At 34.6% G+C, this 23,174-nt stretch overlaps 1 protein-coding gene across 5 annotated transcripts in view; it reads right to left on the reverse strand.

Annotated features, from left to right (window-relative positions):
* Window positions 1-23,174, reverse strand: part of TRDN (triadin) — a 435,680-nt gene that overhangs the window by 27,444 nt on the left and 385,062 nt on the right. For 2 of the 5 annotated variants that reach the window (XM_077162803.1, XM_077162799.1), the window contains 12 exons: window positions 23,020-23,049; window positions 21,201-21,227; window positions 20,692-20,739; window positions 18,926-18,973; window positions 17,591-17,608; window positions 15,452-15,496; window positions 13,806-13,826; window positions 7,972-7,998; window positions 7,219-7,257; window positions 6,823-6,855; window positions 6,013-6,057; window positions 2,440-2,460 (listed from right to left, as the gene is read on the reverse strand). In XM_077162803.1, coding sequence (XP_077018918.1) covers window positions 2,440-2,460; window positions 6,013-6,057; window positions 6,823-6,855; window positions 7,219-7,257; window positions 7,972-7,998; window positions 13,806-13,826; window positions 15,452-15,496; window positions 17,591-17,608; window positions 18,926-18,973; window positions 20,692-20,739; window positions 21,201-21,227; window positions 23,020-23,049 — 402 coding nt within the window. The remainder of the gene's footprint in view (window positions 1-2,439; window positions 2,461-6,012; window positions 6,058-6,822; window positions 6,856-7,218; window positions 7,258-7,971; window positions 7,999-13,805; window positions 13,827-15,451; window positions 15,497-17,590; window positions 17,609-18,925; window positions 18,974-20,691; window positions 20,740-21,200; window positions 21,228-23,019; window positions 23,050-23,174) is intronic. The other 3 variants (XM_077162800.1, XM_077162802.1, XM_077162801.1) reach the window with 3 other exon arrangements.

Below are 23,174 nucleotides of genomic sequence, written 5' to 3' on the forward strand. Positions count from 1 at the left end.
TCGGACAAAAAAAAAAAAAAAATACACGTGGCCATAATGCCGAGAAGAGATTTCAGGGAAAGAACAGTAGTCGATTCCTAATAGTTTAAATTATCTTTACTATGCTTGACTTGAGAAATATCCAAGGCATTTTTTTGTGATTGCACTTAAATAATGCATATGCCATAGAGAATATAACCTTCACATATTCTGAAAGCCAGGTTATTAAAATGTTTAATTCCATGATGTCTCTGAATGTTTATTTCATCATGATCCATAAGAAACAATATATTTTATCTTCCTCACATCTTTTTCTTTTCAGTTACTGTTGTTACTACTAGCATTACTGCTACTATCATTGCTAAAACTATTGCTATTCCTGTCCCCACTGCTACTATTACTACTACTATTATTATTACTGCGAGATTAGGCTTCCCAACAAGTCCTTTATATAAGACAGACTCCAGCTTCTGAGGCAGTAAGCCTAAGGTCTGCTTGCCTGCATGTTCTCCGCCTCATAGTTTCAACCTCCCCCACCTTTCTAACACTCCCTCTCTATTCCAGCCAACTCTTCTTCATGGTTTTATGTGCTGCTCTTTCTTGGTTGCTCATTCCTTTTCTTTTCTCTTCTCCAGTTATCAAAAGGCTCACTACTCTTCAGAGACCAGATTCTGAGTTACCTCCTTCATGAAGTCTGCCCTGGGTGCTTTTGACTATAGGAGAGCAGTAACTTCTGTCCTTGCATCAGCAAGACAATTCTGTGTCCTTTTATAATTATCCTTTTTTAACTTCTGGAAGCAAACCCATGTGGGATTCCATTACTTGTAGTCAAAGAACTTTGAATAAGACATGTCGCCGTGAACATACTTTAATGATTCTCCTGTATTGTTTCTCAGGACTCAATGAGTGTTGGTTGCAGAATAGGCACCTGCTAAGGAAATCGCAGACACTGCTTATGAAGCAGTCATTGCCCAGACCTCACCTTGCCCACTTTCGTCTCTGAGGGGGTCACAGGCCCACTCTGAGGGGCCAACTCCAGGCTTTCCTCCAACACCTCTTTTCTGTAGTGAGTCACTTTACAACTTGGGGGCATGTTAAGTCCACCACAAAGCTTAGTCAGACCTGAAACCTGGAACCTGGGGACAAGCAGTCCCAGACGCTCCTTGGAATAGGAATTCTCAGTGGCAGGGCCCTCTCCCACCGAGGTGGATACAAACCACACTTAAAATAGGATCTGTCTCTGTTCTCAGAGGCAATGGGAATACAAAGCTGCCAACTACCAGTCCCGATCCAGAGCCCTTCCGGCCCCCCAGGAGCCAGGCCGTGTTGGGGCTCCTTCCCCGGCCCTTTTCAGCTCGGCGCTGCTGTGTAAGTGACAAGGAGACGACATGCCCTTCCGGACTCTGTATTCTGTGTAACTTATAAAGGGATCATTTGCTGAAAGTTTTTCTTGTGACCTGAACCTGTGTTCCCACGATGCACTGTTGTAGCAATTGAGTGTTGCTCCACAGCACTCAATAAATATCTAGAAATGCTCTGTCCGACACAATAGCGACTAACAAGGTGGGGCTTTGGAGTTTTGACATGTGGCTGGTATAAACTGGAATGTGCTGTAAGTGTAAAATGTACACTAGATTTCAAAGGTTTAGTATAAAAAATATAAATTATCAAATTTGTATTTTTACTACACATTGAAATAATATTTGTATATATTTGGTTAAATGAAACATATTGAAATTATTCTTACTTAATTTTTTCTAATATGATTGCTAGAAAATTTTAAGTGATATATGTAGTTCATACTATTGGACAGCACTGATTTAGAATAATTTTTATCTTTAATCTGGAAATGTGGACAAGAAAATTGTGATTTCCTTGAATTTAAAGAGCTTATAGGAAAATATACAGTTGTATCCTATATACTTACTCCCCTGTGTTTCTGTGTTGACATTTTGTAGAGTGTTTTCTGGGATCTGTGTCCATAAATGCCACACAAATAAACCCATCCCTAAGTACATCATCCTTCTTAAATATTTGATCCTATTTAAGCTAAAGGACTTTAGAAAACAGCAGCAAATAAAACATTATTGTTTGACTATATGTGCCCTGTTGGGAAATTTTTTAGTGATGGAGGATTAAGGCAGAAGCAGGATTGTTGTAGTTCATTTGACTTCAATCATTGATAAGATTTACGCATTTGAATGGAAATCACTTTTATGTTCAGTCAGGAAAACATAATAAGTTATTTTTGTTATAAGTTATCATTTCAAATAATAACTGTTATTTTTAAAATTTCAACCTAAGCAAGAATAAAAGCTAACAAATTCCTGTCAGAGGGTATAGTTTAGAATGACTCAATCTCTGAACATATTAAAGATATGCATTTTTTGAATTTCAGCTTCAAATTCATATCGGGTATCAAAAATAACTTATCAATTCTGTGCTACACATAGTACTTACTTGATACTCTTGAAGGTTTTTCTGATAAAAGAAAACAAATTTTGTTTTACTGAGATAAAATGCAAAAATATTATACAGCAATGGACTATAAAAATATCTACTATCTTTTGGCTTAGTTTGAGTTAATGAAAAATAAAATTGTCTTCATTTATTGGACATAGGTATTTGAATGTCTTAATCTCTTTTATGTAAAAATGTACATGAGCTATCACAAAAGCTATTAATCTTTCCAAGTGTCACAACGTATTTATGGTTTTTAAATACTCTTACTAAAATCAGCTTTAAGAGCTTTGCAAGTTGTGTTTTGGATTAACTATAATTACACTGAACCTTAGTAAAATTATTCTGTATTATGTAATTAACTATTTGCTTCAGTGTCCAAATTCCTTAAAATATATCACTGAGAATTATTTTCCCTTCAAAGATGAATAAAACAATTATCAATTAGACTACAAAAAAATAAATCGTGAAAAGCAACATGCAAAAAAAATTAATTTTTCACAGTCATTTAAAGATTTAAAGATTCTTTTTAAAGCAATATGCCTTTCCATCTATGGTGCAGTGATCGTCCCGGGTAATCTGGCAGATATTAGAGGACGGCCGGTAACACCCCCATTCTACCAGTATTAATTTAATTTAAAGGACAAGGCTTGAAAATATAATTCTTTTAGGAATCTACGTTTCATGATTTTATTATGAGATTTGTGGGGTTTCTCTTATGAACCTAAGAATTAAAAATTTTATAGAAGTTAGGTGAGCACAAATATAAAGGATTAAAATTTTTTTTTTTGCCATTTAGGTTGGTGAAATTTGTTCTATAGTGATAGCACAATATCATACCTTGACATAAAATTGCAAAACAGATAAAATGATTCTTATAAATACTTTACTAAGGCTAATGTAATTAGTTTTCATTTAATAATAATCTTGCCAAGGAAGACAGGAACTTAGAAAGAAATAAAATAGGCTTTTATTGAGATCCACTGAACTCTGTTGAAGGAAGGAATGAATAAGCATATTCTTACTAGTGTACTAGCTAGTCAACTAGCTCTAGGTTGGTTTTGTGTTTTCATGTGTAGCTATTTTTCCTTACTGTGTAATCCTAACGTAAAGACCTTAGAAATGATGGACTTGGAACAGGATAAGAAGGGATACCTCATCCAATATCTGAACACCTTGGATAGCCTGGCTACTGAGACTTCAGCCAAAGCTTTCATTACCCACTTCCTTGGGAAAGAAGTGGGGTGTCTTTTATCTTTGGGCTGCTCTGACTGGTAGAAACTTCCTTTTATTCACAACAGTGCGACAGGACCGCGAAATGTGACCAAACGGGGTTAATGCCCATAGTTTTTAGAGTCAAACTGACCTGGAGCCAATTCCATGTCTATCAATAAAAACATCATGAGCTATTAGGCTTCCCTTCATTGCACTTACCTCATCCTTAAACTGGGTATGATAATTGGGCTGTTTCTAAGGATTAAATGAACTAACGATGGGAAAGAATTGGGCTACTGCTTTTCTAAGTAATTGGTCTCTTCTCATTCTTCTGCAGATTTCTTCCAAAGATATTAAGCAATAATTTGAAGAAAGTTCCAATAGGAAAACTGTGGCCCTGGGCAGGCCACGGTGGCTCAGCAGGCAGAGTTCTCGCCTGCCATGCTGGAGACCCAGGTTCAATTTCTGGTGCCTGCCCATGCCAAAAAAAAAACAACAAAAAATTGTGTGCCCATATCATTCCACAAATTTAATGTTTTCTTATTTTAAATTGTATCCCTTAATATTAATGATAATTATATGTCTAAATCACATGTCTAGATATGTAGGCATAAATGTTACATAAATGTATGTTACATAAATGTCACATAAATGTTACATAAGTGCTACAGTGTGCTGCCAGAGTAAGCCAGTGAAGGCTAGTATATGTTATGTGCCATGAAATGGAAAGAGTTTACTTGGTTATGGCATGTTTATTTAGGATCTTAGAATTTCAGTCACCTTCTAAATAATTTAATTTGCCTAAAATTATGTCACCCAAACTATATAATTCTGTAATAATTTTCATTTAAAGTTTTGGTGAGAGAAGAGATCAAATAAAATGGAGTTACTACGGCTAAGAGATTTCCAGTGGAACAGGCAGGCCATTCAGAAGTTGCTCCCGTGAACTTCTCAGCCAGATATCACAAACCGCCAAGATACACAAAACCAAAAGCAAAAATGTTTCTAAGGTTATCAGGATGCCATAAACCAAATACGTGACAGAGAAATCGGTAAGCTAACTTGAAAGACATTTGGAGAGCCCCAAATATCCACCAATATCAGCCTTCCTGAGCAATTGATGTAATCTCCTTTTTACAAAACAAAAGCAAACAAACAAAAAGACGTTGCTTGAAGTCCCAGGACAGGGTGCAGTGTGGAGAGCCGCCTCCCGGGTTGGGCCTAGTGGTCACGCTGCAGCCTGCTCTAGAGTTCCCCCCGCCCATCGAGTGAGCCAAGATGGCGCCCGCATCCTGCCTCCGCGTATGACGCACGCGCCCACCAACCCTATCTTCCAATCACCTCTGTATACGTGGCACTAACCTATTGGGTTTGGGCACAGTATATAAGAGGTTACCCGGACAGGGTGGGTGGAGACGACCCGCAGGGAGCCGTACCTGACGGCCGCATAGAGGTTGTTCCCCCGCGGGGCATCTTGTCCCGCGCGGAACCTGTAACAGAGAATGCAAGCTTAACTCCAGTAAAGGTCTGTGCTTACAACTGCTACGTGTCTTGGATCTGTGTTTCTCACCAGCGCGGATTTGTCTGCGTCTCTCTGTCTCTCCTCATTGTCTCACCCGCCGGCCGGGGGCTTGACGCTGAGCGAGAAGTCGCGGACAAGATGCCCCGCGGGGGAACAACCACTAGGCCCAACCCGGGAGGCGGCTCTCCACAGTGCAGTTTGGGTCTCTACCTGAATCTGTGCTCCCTAAACTGCCTTTCAAAGACCCTGAATAAACACTTGTGTTGCCTTACAATTCAGTCTGTAATTTCTCGGTTGACATATGGTAATCGATATCTCCAAATAGATTATTTTCTTTGTAGGAAAGGGACATCTACCTCCCGTGTGAATGCTATCTATTGGCACTCATCACTCACTTTGTGTCTAGGTTGACTTAATGCAAAGTGACAAGTTATAAATAACAAAAATATATTTATTATATTAAGTATATTTTATGTAGTCATAGATGATAAAATAAATGTCAGTTTCATCTGGTTTTACTTCGCTATCACTTTTGACATAATGATTTAAAAATCTTTTGTAGTAGAAACAGTTTTCCTTTAGTGTGTGCTGGAATAATTTATTGACTGTTTAGACAGTTCATCGCTGTAATTTTTGACATTTTCTAATTTTCCACTGAAATGTAAACTGTCAGACAGATTTTCTACCGCTCCACCTTCTCTGCCATGAGCAAAAATGTGTCCCTGCTAGATATCCTTACTTTAAAAAAAATTTTAGTGTCAATATCAAGGGGCCAATACAATTCAGGCCCCTTTATACAAACATATCATTTGAATATCTAGAATGTTCAAAATTACCTGTTGTCACATTATGTGACTGAGGACTTTCTTTTCCTGTTGGGGCTGTTTAAAGGAAAATATGAGTTAAAAATGAATTATTGAAATAACTTTTTTAAAAAATTCGGCTCATTTCAACTCTAAGCTCTAAGAATGCAGAAGTGAGATGTGATATAAATATATTCTTGTGGCTATTTTCAAAGTATTTGTCTTCTATTTGATTAAAATCTAACAAAAATAAATGTTTCCCACAGAGACTGTTTTGTTAATATGAACAGGTACAATATGAATGGAATGATTAAAAAATACTTAAATTAACCAGAATACAAAGACAACAGGTAATTGTGATAACTGAATTTGGGGATGATTCTAGCCCCCAAAGGGGTCTTTTCCGTTGTTGACAATCATTTTGATATGTCTAAAATTGATTTCCTTCTGAGTCAATATTTTTTTTATGACGAAGGACTTTAAAATTTTTTTTCAGATAATTAGATTGAAAATCAATGCCTAATATATTATATTCTGTGGTTAACCGATAAACCCAATGCCAAGAGAATGAGCAGCACTGTCCTGCAGCTTCTAACTTACTGCTTGCAGCAGCCACTACACTCAGGTGACTTTTTGCCTAGCCTGAGCCTCCCTGCATTGCTCCCCTGACTCCACCATTGCAAGGTCATTGATTATCTGCCCCATTTCTTCTTTTACCCAGACCCACACTCACCACATATATAAATAAAAGTTTCACTTTCACATAATATAAACACATTTTGACTCAAAATATAACTGAATTCAGAGTTTTGCCTTAAGCTTTTCAGTCTTTAAAAAAATTACCTTTTTCTTCAAGATGTTTCACTTCTGCTTTGCCTGTAGAGACACAGTAGTAATTTAGAGAAAAATATCATATTCATTATTAAGCTCTTCCTAAGATTGGGACCAAAATATTAAATAATCAATATTCACAATTCTAGAGTCATATGAAAAGTACTCTATGGGGTTGTTTTCAGCAATACCGGGCAGAGTTTGCTCTAGGATCCAAATACTTAATCTCTTTAGACATCTAATGACAATGTAATATATAAACCTCTTGCATGGATAACACTGCGCTGACCTGTGATTCCTATTTGTGCTATAAATATCAATGTCCACATGCTTTTGAATTATATAGATTGTATAATAATGTATTTTTATCACTAATATAATGTTATATGTCTTGAAATGTCATTTTACCTTTAATTTCCTTTTCAGACTTTTCAATTCTTTTCTTCCCTGGGGGGAGAAACAACAAGAAATCATTATCTTCAAAAATGCAATTTTTCACTCAAGACTTGGATAAACAGTAGGAAATGAGACTGAATGAATTCCATGATTGGAGGAGTGTTTAGGGCTCTACCATTTCAAGATGTGGGGCAAGAATCCCCATCCCATGTGTGACAACATGTAGTTTTGCTATATTTGATCACTCTGCTTATATGCAGTCATTTGTATGGCAAAGCATCCCACCCCCACCTTTTGCATGCTTTGAAGTGAGGCTAGAGTAACCCATGAACTTATGGACAGCTATAAAACAATAGGAAAAAAATTTCAATTTTCAGCTGTTATCTTTAGCAAATTAGGGTTTAGGTAGCACTTATGGACACTCAAATAAATTAATGAATGAACCCAGTGAAAGAGTCACAAAATATCTCTAAGCAAAACATGGGACACATGGTTTGCAAAACAGGGTTTTAGTTGGGATCATTGATTTTCTCTGTATTTTTCCGACAAGAGAGGAAAGGAATTAATATTTATGGAGTAACTACCAAATTTATATAAGAAAATTACATATGCTGTTTCATTTAATCTTTATAGCAAGTTTTTCATCAAAGTCATTGTCTGTAACAGAGATAAAGAAATGGGGAATCTGAGTGGTTGCCAGAAGGATTCAAAATTCCGAACTCTTTTCCACAGCACTGTTATGTTCCCTGGAAAGTAAATACTTACCTGATTCTGTGATTTCTGCTGTTCCTTCTTTAGAAAAAGAATGTAAAAGTGAAAACAGGGAAGAAGAATTAAAAGGATGAAATTCTCTTGTACTTCAGCTACAGACAATTGAGCCACATCTCTAGGTATTTCCTATTAAATTCTAATAGCAGTGGCTATAGAACCATATATTAAAAAGGGTAAAGAAATGTAATAACTAATATTTTTTTAAAGCTATAACTAGATATTTGTAAACAAACCACTCTACACACTAATTTAAAACTGTCCAACCATGGTGGAAGGAATCAATTCTAAATCCTTAGGTTGGTCTTCTTAATTGTACATTCATTCACTCATCAATCTCCCTAACATGAACTTTTAGCTTGATCTTCATGGATGTCGTGCATGCATTCATTCACTGAATTTTTATTAAAGGAACTACATTTATAAGATATTCTATTAAGTGCTATTGGGTGGAGTGGTAGGGAGAAGGTTAAAAAGGACCATGGAATGAAATTCAACTCACGGCTAGGACAGTCTGGTAAGGCAGACAATACATGAGAAAATGTTTGTTCTCAGCTTGTGAAAATGCAGAATTAGCCTTTCTCTTTGTTCCTTCAGTGAATTCATAGAGCAATAGTATTTCTAAATAAAACCTGGCAAGTTTTAATAATTAATTAATTAATTATGATAAAACAGACAAAACACAAAATCATTTTAATAACTTCAAGTGGACAATTCTTTGACATCACGTATATTGACTACTATGTAACTTTCACCACCATTTCCAGACTGTTTACTCATCCCAAACCAAAACTAATAGTTATTTAGCAAAAATTCCCCATTTCCTCCTCCTTCATCCTTGCTAAACAATATTCTACTTTCTGAGTCTATGAATCTGCTTTTTCTTCAGTATTTCATATAAGAGAAATTATACAATATTTATCCTTTTGTATTGGGCTTTATTCACTCAATGTGATGTCTTCAAGATTCATTTATGTTGTCACATGTAAGAGCACTTCATTTCTTTTTATAGTTGAATAATATTCCTTTTTATGAAAATGTCATATTTCTCTTTCACCCACTCATCTTTTTTTTTAAACATTTGCTATTGTGAAATATAATATACATACAATGATATCTCATTGTGGTTTTGATTTGCATTTCTCTAATAGCCAGGGACATTGAGCATCTCTTCATGTGCCTTTTGGCCATTTGTATTTCCTCTTCTGAGAGGTGTCTGTTCAAGTCTTTTTCCCATTTTGTAATTGGGTTGGCTGTCTTTTTGTTGTTGAGTTGAACAATCTCTTTATAAATTCTGGATACTAGACCTTTATCTGATATGTCATTTCCAAATATTGTCTCCCATTGTGTAGGCTGTCTTTCTACTTTCTTGATGAAGTTCTTTGATGCACAAACAAAGGAATTTTAAAGCAATAATTTTCTAAGTCTATTTAACCAATAGTTACAGAACAGATTTCAAAGTTGAGTATAGGTTACCACTCCACATTTTCTGGTTTTTCCAAAACACTGGAAGCTAAAAGAAATATCATTGTAATGATACAGCAGTCATTCTGATTTGTTCAATCCTCTCTTCTCTGTTAGAACTCCTCCTTCTCCTTTGATCCAATTCTCTGGTTTCTCTTCAGATCATTTAAATCTTTTTTCCATTCATCTGTTTATGAGCGCTGGGGTTGTTTCCACCTTCCAGCTACTGTGAATAAGGCTGTGATGGACTTGGGTATGCAAATATTTGTCTGAGTCCCTGATTTTAATTTTAAGAGTAGAATTTCTGGGTCATATGGTAATTCTATGTTTATTGTTTTGAAGAACTGCCAAACTGTCTTTCACAGTTGCTGCATCATTTTACATTCCAACCAACAATGCCCAAGAGTTCCTATTTCGCCACATCCTCACCAACCAACATTTGTTATCTTCCATTATTTTAATAATAGCCATCCTAGTGATTATTTCATTGTAGTTTTAATATGCATTTCTTTAACGGCCAATGCTGTACAGCATGTTTCATGTATCTTTTGTTCATTTGAACATCTTCTTTGGAGAAGTGTCTCTTCAAATCCTTTGCCTTTTTTTTAAAAAATGGGATTGTTTGCTTCCTATGTTAAGTTGAAGGAGTTCTTTAAATATTCTAAATATTAAACCCCTATCATATACATGGTTTCTTCTATTTTATAAGTTGTTTTTTCACTTTCTTGATAAATGTCCTTTGATGCACAAAAGTTCTTAACTTTGAGGCAGTCCATTTTATCTATTTTTTTCTTTTGTTGCATGTGTCTTTTATGTGAAAACTAGAATATCTATAGACTACTAGATGGTTTGATGATGTTACCAATGTTTTTTTCTAAGAGTTTTATGGTATTCATTCTTGTGTTTAGGTTGTTGCTCCATTTCACTTTTATATTTTGTATATGGTGAGAGAGCCATATTCAATCTTTTGCATGTGGATTTCAAATTGTCCCAGCACTGTTTGTTAAAGAGACTATTCTTTTGCCATTGAATGGATTTGGCACCATTATAAAAAAATCAATAGGTCATAGACATGAGGTTTTATCTCTGGACATCTTAATTCTATTCTATCGGTATATATGTCTACTTTATGTCATTATCACACAGTTTCAATTATTGTATCTCATAGTAAACTTTGAAATCAGAAGTGTGAGTCTTCCAAATTAGTTCTTTTGCAAGATTATTTTGGCCATATAATACAAGCGCTATCAAAATTTCAGCACCTTTTTTCAGAAATGGAAAAGCTGATATTCAAATTCACATGAAATTTCAAGGAACCTCGAATTGCAAGTTGTTAAAGCTCATTTGTCCCTTATAAATCAATTCAAATGATAATATTTTCAGAAAATAATATTTTTCTGAAATTTAATATTTTTCATAAAATAATATTTTTCTGAAAAATAAAAAAATATATATTACTTAAAATACCAGTGCTTTCTATAAACATGATACATTTCCTTGATCAGTTTATTCTGGAGGTCATTTTCACCCTTTTACCTAGAGGTTTCTTATTGGTTGGTTTTGTTTTCTATCTGTTCTTTGGCATTCAGTTCAACTTATTCTAGACCTCTAGCATAGTTTCTTTTTAACATCAGAATTTTCAGTTCTTGTTTTTCTGGTTCTTGCCCTGTCTATGTGGAACCCCATTTTTTTTTTTTTACATGGGCAGGCACCGGGAATCAAACCCAGGTCCTCTGGCATTGCAGGCAAGCATTCCTGCCTGCTGAGCCACCATGGCCCGCCCTGAACCCCCCCTTTTTTTTTGAGGAGATACTCCCCAGATATGCTAGACCCCAATCAGATTTTCCTAGACAGACAGGCTCAATACTCAGGAGGAAGTTGTAATTCGTATCAAGTTTCCAATAGGATGTCAGGCTTTCCTGTGAAGCTTCTTGACTCGGTGCTTTTCCTATTCTGGCTGGCAGATGGCACTTATCAGCCTACAGCTCTCCATTGGCATAAAGTGGGGCAGTCCATTTAATACTCAGCAAACCCTGTCCCTGCCAGGGGCATGGTTGAGACAGAGGCTGAGGTGAAAGGTGAACTTAAGCTCTTTCTGTTTTCCAACCCTGGGGTCTGAATTCTCTGAATGAGAACAGTCACTTGGGCTGGACTCTAACCACTTTTCTTGGGAAAGATATGCCATTTAGGGGATTATTTCCTTCACTTGCCTGGTTACTTTGTCTCTCAAACCTATTTTAACTCTGCCCTTCTGGGTCATTACTGACAGCTGGAAATGCTTGAGGTTTTCTCTAATGAGCTACTTGGAATAATTTTGAAAAATAATAAGTAATCCCTGTTCAGAGCCAGTCCCCAGCCCCCAAGGTTTTCCAGTCAAGAGAAAAAGTTGATACCCAGCTCTGGGTGCCCCTTTTCTTCAGGTGCAGCCCTTTTCCAGCTAAGCCAACTCCCAAAGCTTAGCTATTAAAATCTTTTCTTTCATTATCCCTACCACTACCGGATGGGAGAGACCTCAGGGTTCCTTTCCTGCTTGTACTGGGTTTACCTGCAGTCAGAGTTTGTATTCAGCAGTCCAAACTTGCTAATTAAATCCACAGTTGGAGCTTAATTGAGCTGCTGTCTCTGGCTCCCAGTAAAGACTGCTTCTTTTTCTCATAGAACAGTTTCTCCAACACAGCCTGCCACGACAATGTGTCAGGTGTGGATAAGACAGAGATCACGTGCCTGCTGCAGAGATACAGCAAAGCTGTCTCTGTGGGAATAGGCACCTGATGTCCTAAAAAGACTCAAGTGTTGCAAGGCTGCTTGAGTTTGGGGCAGAAGGAGGCCTTGGGGAATGAGTTACTGTTGACTGATCCAGCCACAGGGAAGCAGATGGTTCAGCTCATGCATCCTCCTTCTCCAATTTTTCAGTCACATTTTTTACTTTCTTTACCTCTCAGCCTTATAAAATAAACAGAGCTGAACCTCTTGGGGTCTTCGAGTCTCCATCCAAGCTGAGTCCCACCTGGTCCTAGCTTTAACTATATCTTCGTCTCTCTCTTGTGTTTCTTTCTCCATTCCCCGTCGCCTCCCTTCAGTCCCGACACTGAGCCACGCTGGTCATGGCACCAGTAGGGTGGGGTTGCATCCTCCACAGTCTGGGGGCTTTACTTGAAGTTCTTCATTATGACCTTGGCCCTTCCACCCATTCCAGACTGGTGGACAATGTGTGTTCGGGTCATGGATGTCCCCCAGGCAGTTGTTACAGACAGTTCCTGGCTATTTATTAGCTGCTCTAGAGGACTTACTAAATTCGACACCCTCCACCTTCCTATGTGGCCCTCTTGCCCCATTCCAATCTGATATATTTAATAGTCTTATATAACATTTTTGGATCTCTTCTCAAAATTCAAGTTAAATTGATTATAATATTTCATGATGATGAAGGTGGTAAAAATGAATAATGTTCCAAAGACAAAACAGTATTTGAAAATTATTGTATGGGGATATTTTGTATTAGCATTCTAGCTTTGACTCTCCAACCTAAATTTTTGTAATATTCCTCACATTGGTAGCAATACTAAAAAGTAAAGTAAATATACTGGAGATTTTCTCCAAACCACAATAACCATTTAATGTTTTAACATTGGCATTGAATCTATTCAGAAGAAAATTGCAGCTGCATTTTTAAGGAATCTGTCATAACACATTAAACAAACAGTTTAGTCCATGGCATTTTAAAACTAGATATAACTTCTAGATATACTCTTGCTTGAAATGCACATATTTTTCTCCAGGGTGATTTCTGGGTCATATTTTAACAGTATTTTATCAACAATTTCACTGCTCACTATTGCATTTTCATTATTGCTTGAACCATCAAATAAAATGAGATAATGATTCTGAATTACTAAAACAATATAATCCAGGCTTTGTAAAAATAAGAAAAATAAAAGTTATTTATGTGTTAAAATTTGGTAATTGAGTGCAGGTATTATGTACTCTGAATTTTTCTTGTCCTACAATATATCCTAACAGATAACTGAAAAGAGAGAAATAACCTCTTTTTCTTGCATAGATATTATCTTGGTAAATGTACTAACTATACAGGCATGGTAACAGAAAAAATTTTAGGCGTGACCTCATATATCATAGTACTCTAATATGTCTATTAGATGTTCAATAAATTAATATTCAAAGATAAGTAAATGTAATCTTATAAGCATATTCTTTGTCAATCAAAATGACCTATTTTGGTAATAGCTAATGGTTATTACACTAATAAGCATAGCACATATTTTGTTACTGTATGTATGAGCCAGAGAAATTATAAAGTTAAAATAATTAAATAGCATACTCTAAAATTTCTGAAATGGTGTACTTACTTGTAATTTGTTTCGGTTTGTCTAAAGAGAAAGAAAAAGAAAGAAAATGAGTGATATTTTTCTTTCTAAGGTGAAATATTAGCCCTCTATATTTCTTATGTCTGCTTTTCCCAGAAATCTAAATTTACATTAAAATGAACAATAGGAACAGAATTTTCAGTAATTTTTTCAGTGTAAATTTAAAAATTTTACACTGAAAAAATTGTAAATCTAGAAAGCATAGTGTTCTTGATTTCTTCTTTGATTTCATGCAGTATAAATATTCTCAATAATCTGAAATCCTTACTGTTCTGAATGTCACAAAATTCATATTCTGACACTGTTCTTTCAGAATACATATTAATATTATTTAATATTAATAATTTAATCTCTTCCATCCAGTATTATGAATAAAGAAGTTGACTTTATAACTTTCTGGAAAAAGAAATGAGTTTTTGATGAAAACCAAAAACCATGCTGTCTTAATATATTCCCTGTTTACCTATATACTTTCACTTCTGAAATTACGATTTTAAAACATTATACAATCTTGTACCAAAAAATAAATTTATTAATAAAAAAGGAGAGAATAATCTGACCATGATTATGAGGGATTTGAATCATCCAAAATTAAGTTATCAAAATTAATTTGATACAAGTTTTATAAAAGATGATTAGTAATGCCATTGAATGTGCTTTTTCACACACACAAAAAAACTACTTTAAGGAATTTTACCCCACAGATAAATTCCCAATCTAAACAGGTAGATACATTTATTATAATATATCTTTTTAAAAAGCTTGTTAAACCACTTAAATATATAGTAATTGGAGACTGGCTAGATAAACTGTGCAACCATACAGTACAAAACTATTAATGAGGAAATATATGCTAATATGAAAAAATCTTCAAGATGTATTCCTAAATAGAAAATCAAGGGACAGGACTATCTACTGTTTGTCATGATGTGTGTAAGGAAGAACAGAAGAGGGATCTATATTTTTTATTTACATAGAGTGATACATTAAAAAATAACAGTGACTATTATTGGATATAGTTCAATATTTTGAAATGGGAACTGGTTGACTAGAGAACAAGAGTGGATGGGCTATTTCCAGAGCATTGGCTACTACAGGGCTTGGCTTTTGAACAATGTGGAGTATCACATATTTGGAAAATTAGAAAACAATTTTAAAAGAATTAAGCAAACTATTATAGAATGGGATAACATACTTTAAGAGAGGAAATCAAATTGAAATTAATGATTATTTGGCAGTGAAATTTAATATGTGCAATTTAATAGGATATATTAAAATTATTAACCACATATCAGTTTCATCAGTAAGGTAAATGATAATGATGGCAGCAGTGAAATATTCAATATTTTGGAAGGGCTTTATGACTCATGAAAGCATATAGTACTCTGTTAATATTACTGTATTACAATAGCAAGTTTAGTATACCAAAAATATTGGCTACGTCATTTAGTAACATGTTTGATTGGAATCAATAGCAGAGCTTTTATGTCAGGTAAATGAGATGATATTACAAAGACAAAACACTGCCAGAAAGCAAAATAAAAAAAAACGCTTATATACTTTGCTTTAATTTTTAAACTTCATAAAAATAATTAAAGGCAGAATAAAAACCAAAATTGCAAAAACACCTGTTTTTAGAGATGAGGGTTCTTTTTGTCGATGTTCAGCTTTTTCTAGAAAATAAATCAAAATTATCTCACAAACTGTGGGTTCCTTGTGCTCCAAGCATTTCTTATTTAGCTATTTGCAAGCAAATAAATAATAATAAATAATGAATACCCCTCAGATTACAAGGGATATGGAACACATGAACATATAGCCAAAGAAACACATTGCAAACATGACCACGTTCGTTCTCAGAAAACCCTGTTAAAGACTTTCTTCTCTCTTGTAGGTGACAGCACTAAGCTACTAGCCCTCGAGGCCATGGGGTACAAGAAAAAGAGAGTAGAGAATGCAACAAAGACAAGAAGGAAGAAGGTTTCTTTTTTTCTTTGTTGAGGTCAAACAATTCCTTAGAGGATATTTTTTAAGCATAAGACATTTGACTTTGGTATTTTACTAACTCCCCTTTTTCCCTCTCTGATTCTATTTCCCTTCTTGTCAGATCAGAAGCAATTTGGTGATGAGTTTAGCTTTTTACTGAAAATTTAGCCTAGGCCTGCTCTAGTCCAGAAAGCACCGCATTTTTACATTTCATTTTCCTCTACACACTTCCTTTCTGGTTTCAGTTAGAACTATCACAACTGAAACCCTGTTAAGTCTAGGGGAACACAGAATTCATGGAATAAAAATGTGTGAGTAATTGACATCCTTCTAGCCCTCCCGAAGTGGCTAGAATTAATATTATTTTTTGAATTTAGAAAGAGGTCCTCTCTTTCATCAAAAGTGATATTTAAAATGAATCTATGTAGGGTGGGCTATTTAGAGTGCAGTTAGAGAATACTAAGTATTAGTTTAGATCACTGGAGCAGGCAGTGTTTGTTCTTTTTGATGATCTCGAGGGTTGCTTCTCTGAGCTATTCTGATACGCACTCTTCTTTATTTTCCATCACTTCTGTATTTGGAAATTTCTTAAAATTTCTTATTTCAACAGTGAAGTATGGAATACTGCAGGATCTATGCTGCTGTATATTATGTTGGGCATCTGTAAATTAGGATTGACAGAATTCAAAAATGAACTTCCATTAGATTTAGTTTGTATACAGGTATAATTAAAAACACATGCAAAATACAAGAAAATTAAGAATCTAATATTCAAGTTACCACATTGTCATAAGTCATAAAAATGATACTGCCAAAGTATATTAAATTTAGGTAACAACTATAACCTTGAGAAATTATCAACATCAATGCTTTAGAATATAAAATGAAATGTATGTTCAAAACTACATCCAGCAGGCCCTAGAGTGTGAAAATTGATTGGGCTCCACACACTTATACATATCTCCCCAATCACTTAGATGACCTCCTTACTGGTTTCTTCATCTTCATTTTTGAACCTTGTCAACCCATTTTTCACACAGAGGCCAGAGATTTCATTAGCAGCCACCTGTGCCTTTCTCTAAGGTGTATTTCAAACATCTGTATCATTCAAAGACTGAAGTTCACAATTTTGCCACAGTTTTAGACGTATTTACTAGGGTGTGATAATGGGCAAATATTTATGCCTTCCTGTGTCCAACAGTCACCTTTTTAAAATTTCTACCACTCTAGTTTCTCTATCTCTCCTGTAGAATGAAGGCACACTTTTTAAAGTCCATACTCATGGGAAAATTCCACTATTTCAAGAAACAAGTGGCAAATATTGCTAATAATTTTATATATTTCCTCCTACCAGCACAATTAATGCAGCTTATAACAAATCCAATTAAAAACAAAATGTGGTTCTTAATGCAAATTTTTAACACCAATGATTGTACGTCATTTTCCCTTGCCATTCATTATATTTGTTTAAAGATTGTTCAACTTACCCTAACGTCTCATTAGTGACAATTTATATAGCTTAAAAAGACTTGCTCATTTATTATTAATAACAGTGATACAACTTCCAGAAATGAATTCTTCATCATCACAATTAAGCATTGATTAGTAGTGAAAGTTCAACATGCTAAATCAAAGCCATAGCAGTAAAATCAGCTTATCAATTCTGTAGCTAATTTAGTCCTAGGTAACATTAAAAGTAACAATTTAAGATAAAACCAATAATGGCTAAAATTGAAAAGGTCAAGCGATACTTTACAGATTTTATTCTTTTCATCTCTTACTTGCTGGTTTGGGCTTGACTGCGGAGAATGGAGGAAAGTAAATAACACATTGATGTACAAAAAAACATGAAAAAAATAACCATTTAGCATTTGTATCTAGCCATTTTTTATTATATGCTCTTTCCTTAGTTTAAAGTTAACCCATTCTCTCTGAGTACTATAATTTCATTATCAGCAAATATGTTAGTTATATTGCTTTCTGAAAAACTGATAGTCAAGGCACAAGAAATACATGTACATTTGTAATATAATTTAAAACAATCTATATGCTTGGGTTACAAATGTATTGGACTAACTTCTCCAGAATCCCCAAACATACATGAGACACTTGTGGGAGAGGGGGTGGGCAAAAAAACCACTTCAGAGTGCAAATAACAGGAACATTTACTAAAATTATGAGCTTCAGCAACGTTTGGAGCAGAGTACAATGGCCATATGGAAGGAATGTGAAAATGAACTTACGAGATTTCTCTCTTTCTCATAACATAATAGTCTATATTTTTATAAATAATTAGTTTACTCCTGGTTTCTATTTTATTTTCCTTCAGCAAACAACTGCATTTAAATCTTGATTGCCATGATTATCTCAGTTAAAAGAAAATTTTACTTTATAGTCTTCTTCCTTTGGAATGGGCAGCAGTAAGAGCTGTGAGCTGATGAATGGACAAGTTTTGTACGTCTTTTGTGTTGGAATCAAATGAAGGAGATTCAGTAACTTAAGATGCCCACTGAGTTAACCTCTTAGAAGTTCTATTTCCTATTACAAAAAAAAAGAAAAAGACTCCAGAATTGCAAGAGGTTGTGCATGCCATTTTTTTTACATGAAATAATGAAAGATAAAATGTTTTATTTTAATATTATGTGTTCTGCTGAACATTCCTTAAGGAAGATTTAGAATATCATATAACCACATGACTCTGTGAGGTACTTTTATGAAAGGAAATTAATTCAACTCATTCATAAATAGTGGAATGCTTCCATTTTTTTGTGCTTTTAGGATTTGTGGAAATTCAGTTTGAAAATAAGATGAAACACCTATAAGTATATGATAAGCAACCCATTACAGGATTTTCCTCAGGAATTATATGTAAGTTTAGGTTTGTTATGTTCTAAAAAATAAAGTTATGTCCTTCTAGTCTCCATTGCTAATTGCATTAAGTGTATCTTTTAGTCATTTTCAAGAATTTAGAATCTAAAAATTTATGGCTCTAAAAGTCTACATGCTTCAGTGAACAAATTTTATGTGTGTGTGTATAGAAAGAAGGTGTATGTAGCATAGCTCATATGGCATAAAATGTGGAAATAGAAGAAAACTAAGAAATGCATCTCATATACCTGTTTTTTCAATTGCAGCCTCTTTTACCTGCTTGACACCTTTCTCTTCTGTAATAGGAAAAATTGTTAACAAGGGCTGAAAATTTGAATGCATCAGTATAAACAGTAACATATTTCAACTTTCATATTTAATTTTTAAAAGATAACACCAATGCAGACAAAACTCAGTTGTTGTCTTATCAAAGATCAAGTAGTATCTTATATCTAAATTGGACAAAAGCTCAAAGAAAAATTGTCCAGCATGCATCACCTTTTGTAGCCATCTCATCAGAGTTTTCCTAATTCTAATTGTCCCCTAACCTGCCAATACAATCCCAAGCCCTTGCCTTCACTGTACTGTATTTTGCTCTATCTACACATACATATTGCTTATATAAAAGTTACACCCAATATTCAATATTGAATTAAAGAAGAAGGTGCAGGTACCACCTTGGGAATTGAGGATTGGTTTGGAAATCCAAGTTTCTTATGCTGCAAAGCTGGAGAGAACAAGGGTGGCATATTTATGGGATTTCTTCCTTCTTCCGTGATTTTACAGACATAGCCAAAGAGCTCTGAATCCAAGTTGGGAGAGTATTACAATGATCATGAATAAATTTAAACTTGTCAAGTTCTCAGTAAGCAGTGAATCAGCTGATCATATGTCCTAATTAAAGATGACGTTGGGAAACAGAATCTAAAAAGAATGAATGTTATAAATGAAGTAAAGGAGAAGCATAGCTAGAGGACTAAGCCATCATTATACACAGAGAGACCAAACACTCTCTGTGTATTTCACCTCAAAATGATGTTCACTTGGGTCAGTGAACAAAATAATAGGTTATATTATGGATTAAATTAGTAAAATCTAAAAGTTGTTCTAAGGATAGTAATTCCCTCCTTTCCAATCTGCGCTGCTACTTTCTTTATTCCTGTAGTTTGCTTTTGGTGTCTTGTATTTTTTAAAGCCTAGGATTATGGAGTGATTTGAAGCTTTCAAATCAAACTGATACAACTTACTGTAAACAGATTTTTCTAACGATACACACACACGCACACACGCACACACACACACACTAAAGATTTCCTAAAATGCATTCAGAGAAAGCATGTTTTTTACTATTTTATGATTCTGGTCTCACCATAATCACAAATTGGGTCAACAATCCAGCCTAGAATGAAGGGTAATATTCTATGAAATAACAGGTTTGGGGCAACTTCAATATTAAATTCAATTTCCATTACCTCATTACATAGAAACTAGAGAGTAAATAGTAAATTATGTATCTCTCTTCACAAGCAGAGCACACTGACTCACCTAAATGCAAGATTAGGAATAAAAAGAAAAGAAGGAAGAGATGCAAGGATGGAGGAAAGAAGGAAGGAGGCAGCAGGGAGAAGGGGCATTTCTTGAGCAATCTTGGAATGTTTAGAGTCTAAGATGATTATGCTTCAATGAACCAATCAGAATCAGAAGTTTTCTAAGAATATCTTGCCCCAAACAGAAGCAAAACACCCAGAAGCCATCGCCTGAGTGCTGACAGATGGCTTTTGGCTTAGTCCAAGCTGTCATGAGAAGGATGACCAGCTGCCCACTTGCATCCCACTGGTTAGTCCGCAATACAAAAAGCTTTGTAAAGGTGACAAAAACTGGAGCTGTTCTAGAAACGGGATGACTTAAGACACCAATCAACCCCAAACATTTTAGATTTGACTCTGAATTCTTCTTCAGCTAAATCTAGAATATTGAGAAGCTATTTTATACTAAAATACCAGCTGCAAAATACCTGGTTTATCATGAGAAATGGTCTTTTCCAGTTTCACTGTGTCTTGTTCTGCAAATAATAATAATAATAATAATGATAAAATCTCTTAAAATATTTAATTTTTAAAATAAATTAACACACAATGAAAGTTCTCTGTGGAGTAGGCCAGTGATTTTTTATTTTTTATTTTTTTTGCAGGGCCAGGCACCGGGAACTGAACCTGAGTCTCTGGCACGACAAGGTGAGAATTTTTCCACTGAGCCACCGCTGCACCACCCAGGCCAGTGATTTTTTAAAGTAAAAAGTGACAGATTTTAGCAAATCTCATAGAGAAAAAATATTCCAAAATTTACATATCATCTTAGATCATATGAAAAGCCTTAAGCTTTTGGCTGCATAAAAATAATACGGAAAGAATTCTTATTTACATTTTAGCAGCCATAAAAGTATACATATACCTTTGAAAATATTTCAAAACTTTCTTGGAAAAAATTCTATACAAACATTAGATATGAAATTAATATACATACTGTGCACTTGAGCTTTTTCAGATGCAGCTAAAAAGTAAACATTTATTTTTTAAAATGAATAAACATTCAATCCAACTACTTGCAAAAATTTAGTATTTAACAGTAACAAGCATAAGTTTCACATTACTAGAAGTTTTAAATTGCATTTAGCTTCTGTTCTAAAAAAAAAAAAAAAAGGAGGTTAAATCCTACATCTGGCAGTAGACACTTACCAGGGCAGTAAATTTAGTCAGCAAAATAGATTAGGTCAATACCCAGTTGGTACCAGAGCTAGGTCTTAAACACTAAAGAGAAATGCAAATTTGGAAAGGTCACCTTGTTTTTAGGTCAATATTACCCTTAACTTGGGTCAATGAAATAATAGCTGGTCTAGGGAAGTGGAAGCACGCAGCGTTTGCAGTCAATGAGTCATGGGGCAGAATTCAAGCTCTAACATTCATCAACTTGAAAGCCATGGGAAAACTAACTCGCTTTCTGAACTTGGTCTATTGAAACGTCCTCACAGATATTAAATGGGGATAATAAATGCCATGTTGGACATCTTTCCTAACGATAAGGTGCAAGTAAAAATCCTACCTCAATCACAGAGATGCTTATAGCAGATGCTTAATAAACTCTTGTTCTTACCTTCAAACCCCAATAGACTATGATTTAGAGATCACAGTTGTTTTTTGGAAATAAAACAACAAATTATATTTAATAACATTTGGCTTCAAAGAACACTAAGAAATGCTTCTGGAAACCTGGATTTTCTGCTGAGGCTTATTTAGAGCCATAATCTAGATGTTTTTGCCTATGGCATATCTCCATTCTCACCCTATACAAACACAATAAAATCATATTGAGCAATGGAGTGGAAAAATTAATGAGGATTTGGGGGTCTCTGCAAACCCCACCAGTGGGAGGGAAATGTATTTTAGTTCTAAAATGAAGGCAATGTTAGCTTTGAATCTATTTAAGAATGCAAATATTGATACTTAGTTTTGCTTTCTTTTTTAACTTGTGACTTTGAGTACACAAAAAATAAAAAGAAAATTTTAAATCTTGAAAAACATCAGAGAACTATTTGAGTTTGGAAATTATTTTATTTTCCTCACCATAATTAAAAATTAGAAGGGTACTAAAATACTCTGTAGTTTTACACTGTTTTATCAATGATGAACTATTAAACACACATAATTTAGAATCATGAAATGGGCATTTCTGACATTAAGTGGTTGCTACTACTAATTGACGTAAATCTGAATTTTCCACTTCTTCAAAAGGTTATTTTTCTGGTAAATAATTCCAAACTTGATATAAGAATAGTTTGAGAGGGAAAAGTTGAAAGACACTCTGAAATACATACAAATGGGTATTTGTGTGATTTGAAAATTAAAAAAAGTGTTTGGAAATATGAGTCAAATGAACTGTGTTGAGAATCAAAGAGTATCATGCGGGCTAAAAAAGTTTCTGCTGTCTACCTCTGCACTTGGAAATGTGCATCTTTGCTCAGAAGCCCAAATAGAGATAGGTGAGAGTATTTGTTTTACTGACAGAATTTCTCTATCTTACAGGAATCAGGAAGAATAGAGATTTTGGACAATGCAATACAATTCATCAATTATTTCTTCTGAATTATATAAATTTCCCAGTCTTCCTATGTAAATGGAAGTTTTCTAGAAAGATGTAACCTAAATAAATACATTTGATATATTTTTTGCTGTATTTTTCCAAAGTTGGTCAAGGGTAAAATTTTCTCCAGGATAAAATATTTACAGAGATGTGCTATTTCATTATAAATATGGAACATGTATGAATCTATACATATAATACATACCTGGTTTTTCTTCTTTTTTGCCTTGTAGCTCTAAAAAATATGTAAACATTAGTAATAATAATTACATAAAGGGAACTAGTTTCTAGACTTCCATTCATGCATATTTCCTTTACATAGTATTAATTACTTCTTAATCTACCATATTGCTTTCTTCT

Source organism: Tamandua tetradactyla, chromosome 5 (genome assembly GCF_023851605.1).
Source record: "Tamandua tetradactyla isolate mTamTet1 chromosome 5, mTamTet1.pri, whole genome shotgun sequence".
In the NCBI taxonomy this organism is placed as follows: domain Eukaryota; kingdom Metazoa; phylum Chordata; class Mammalia; order Pilosa; family Myrmecophagidae; genus Tamandua; species Tamandua tetradactyla.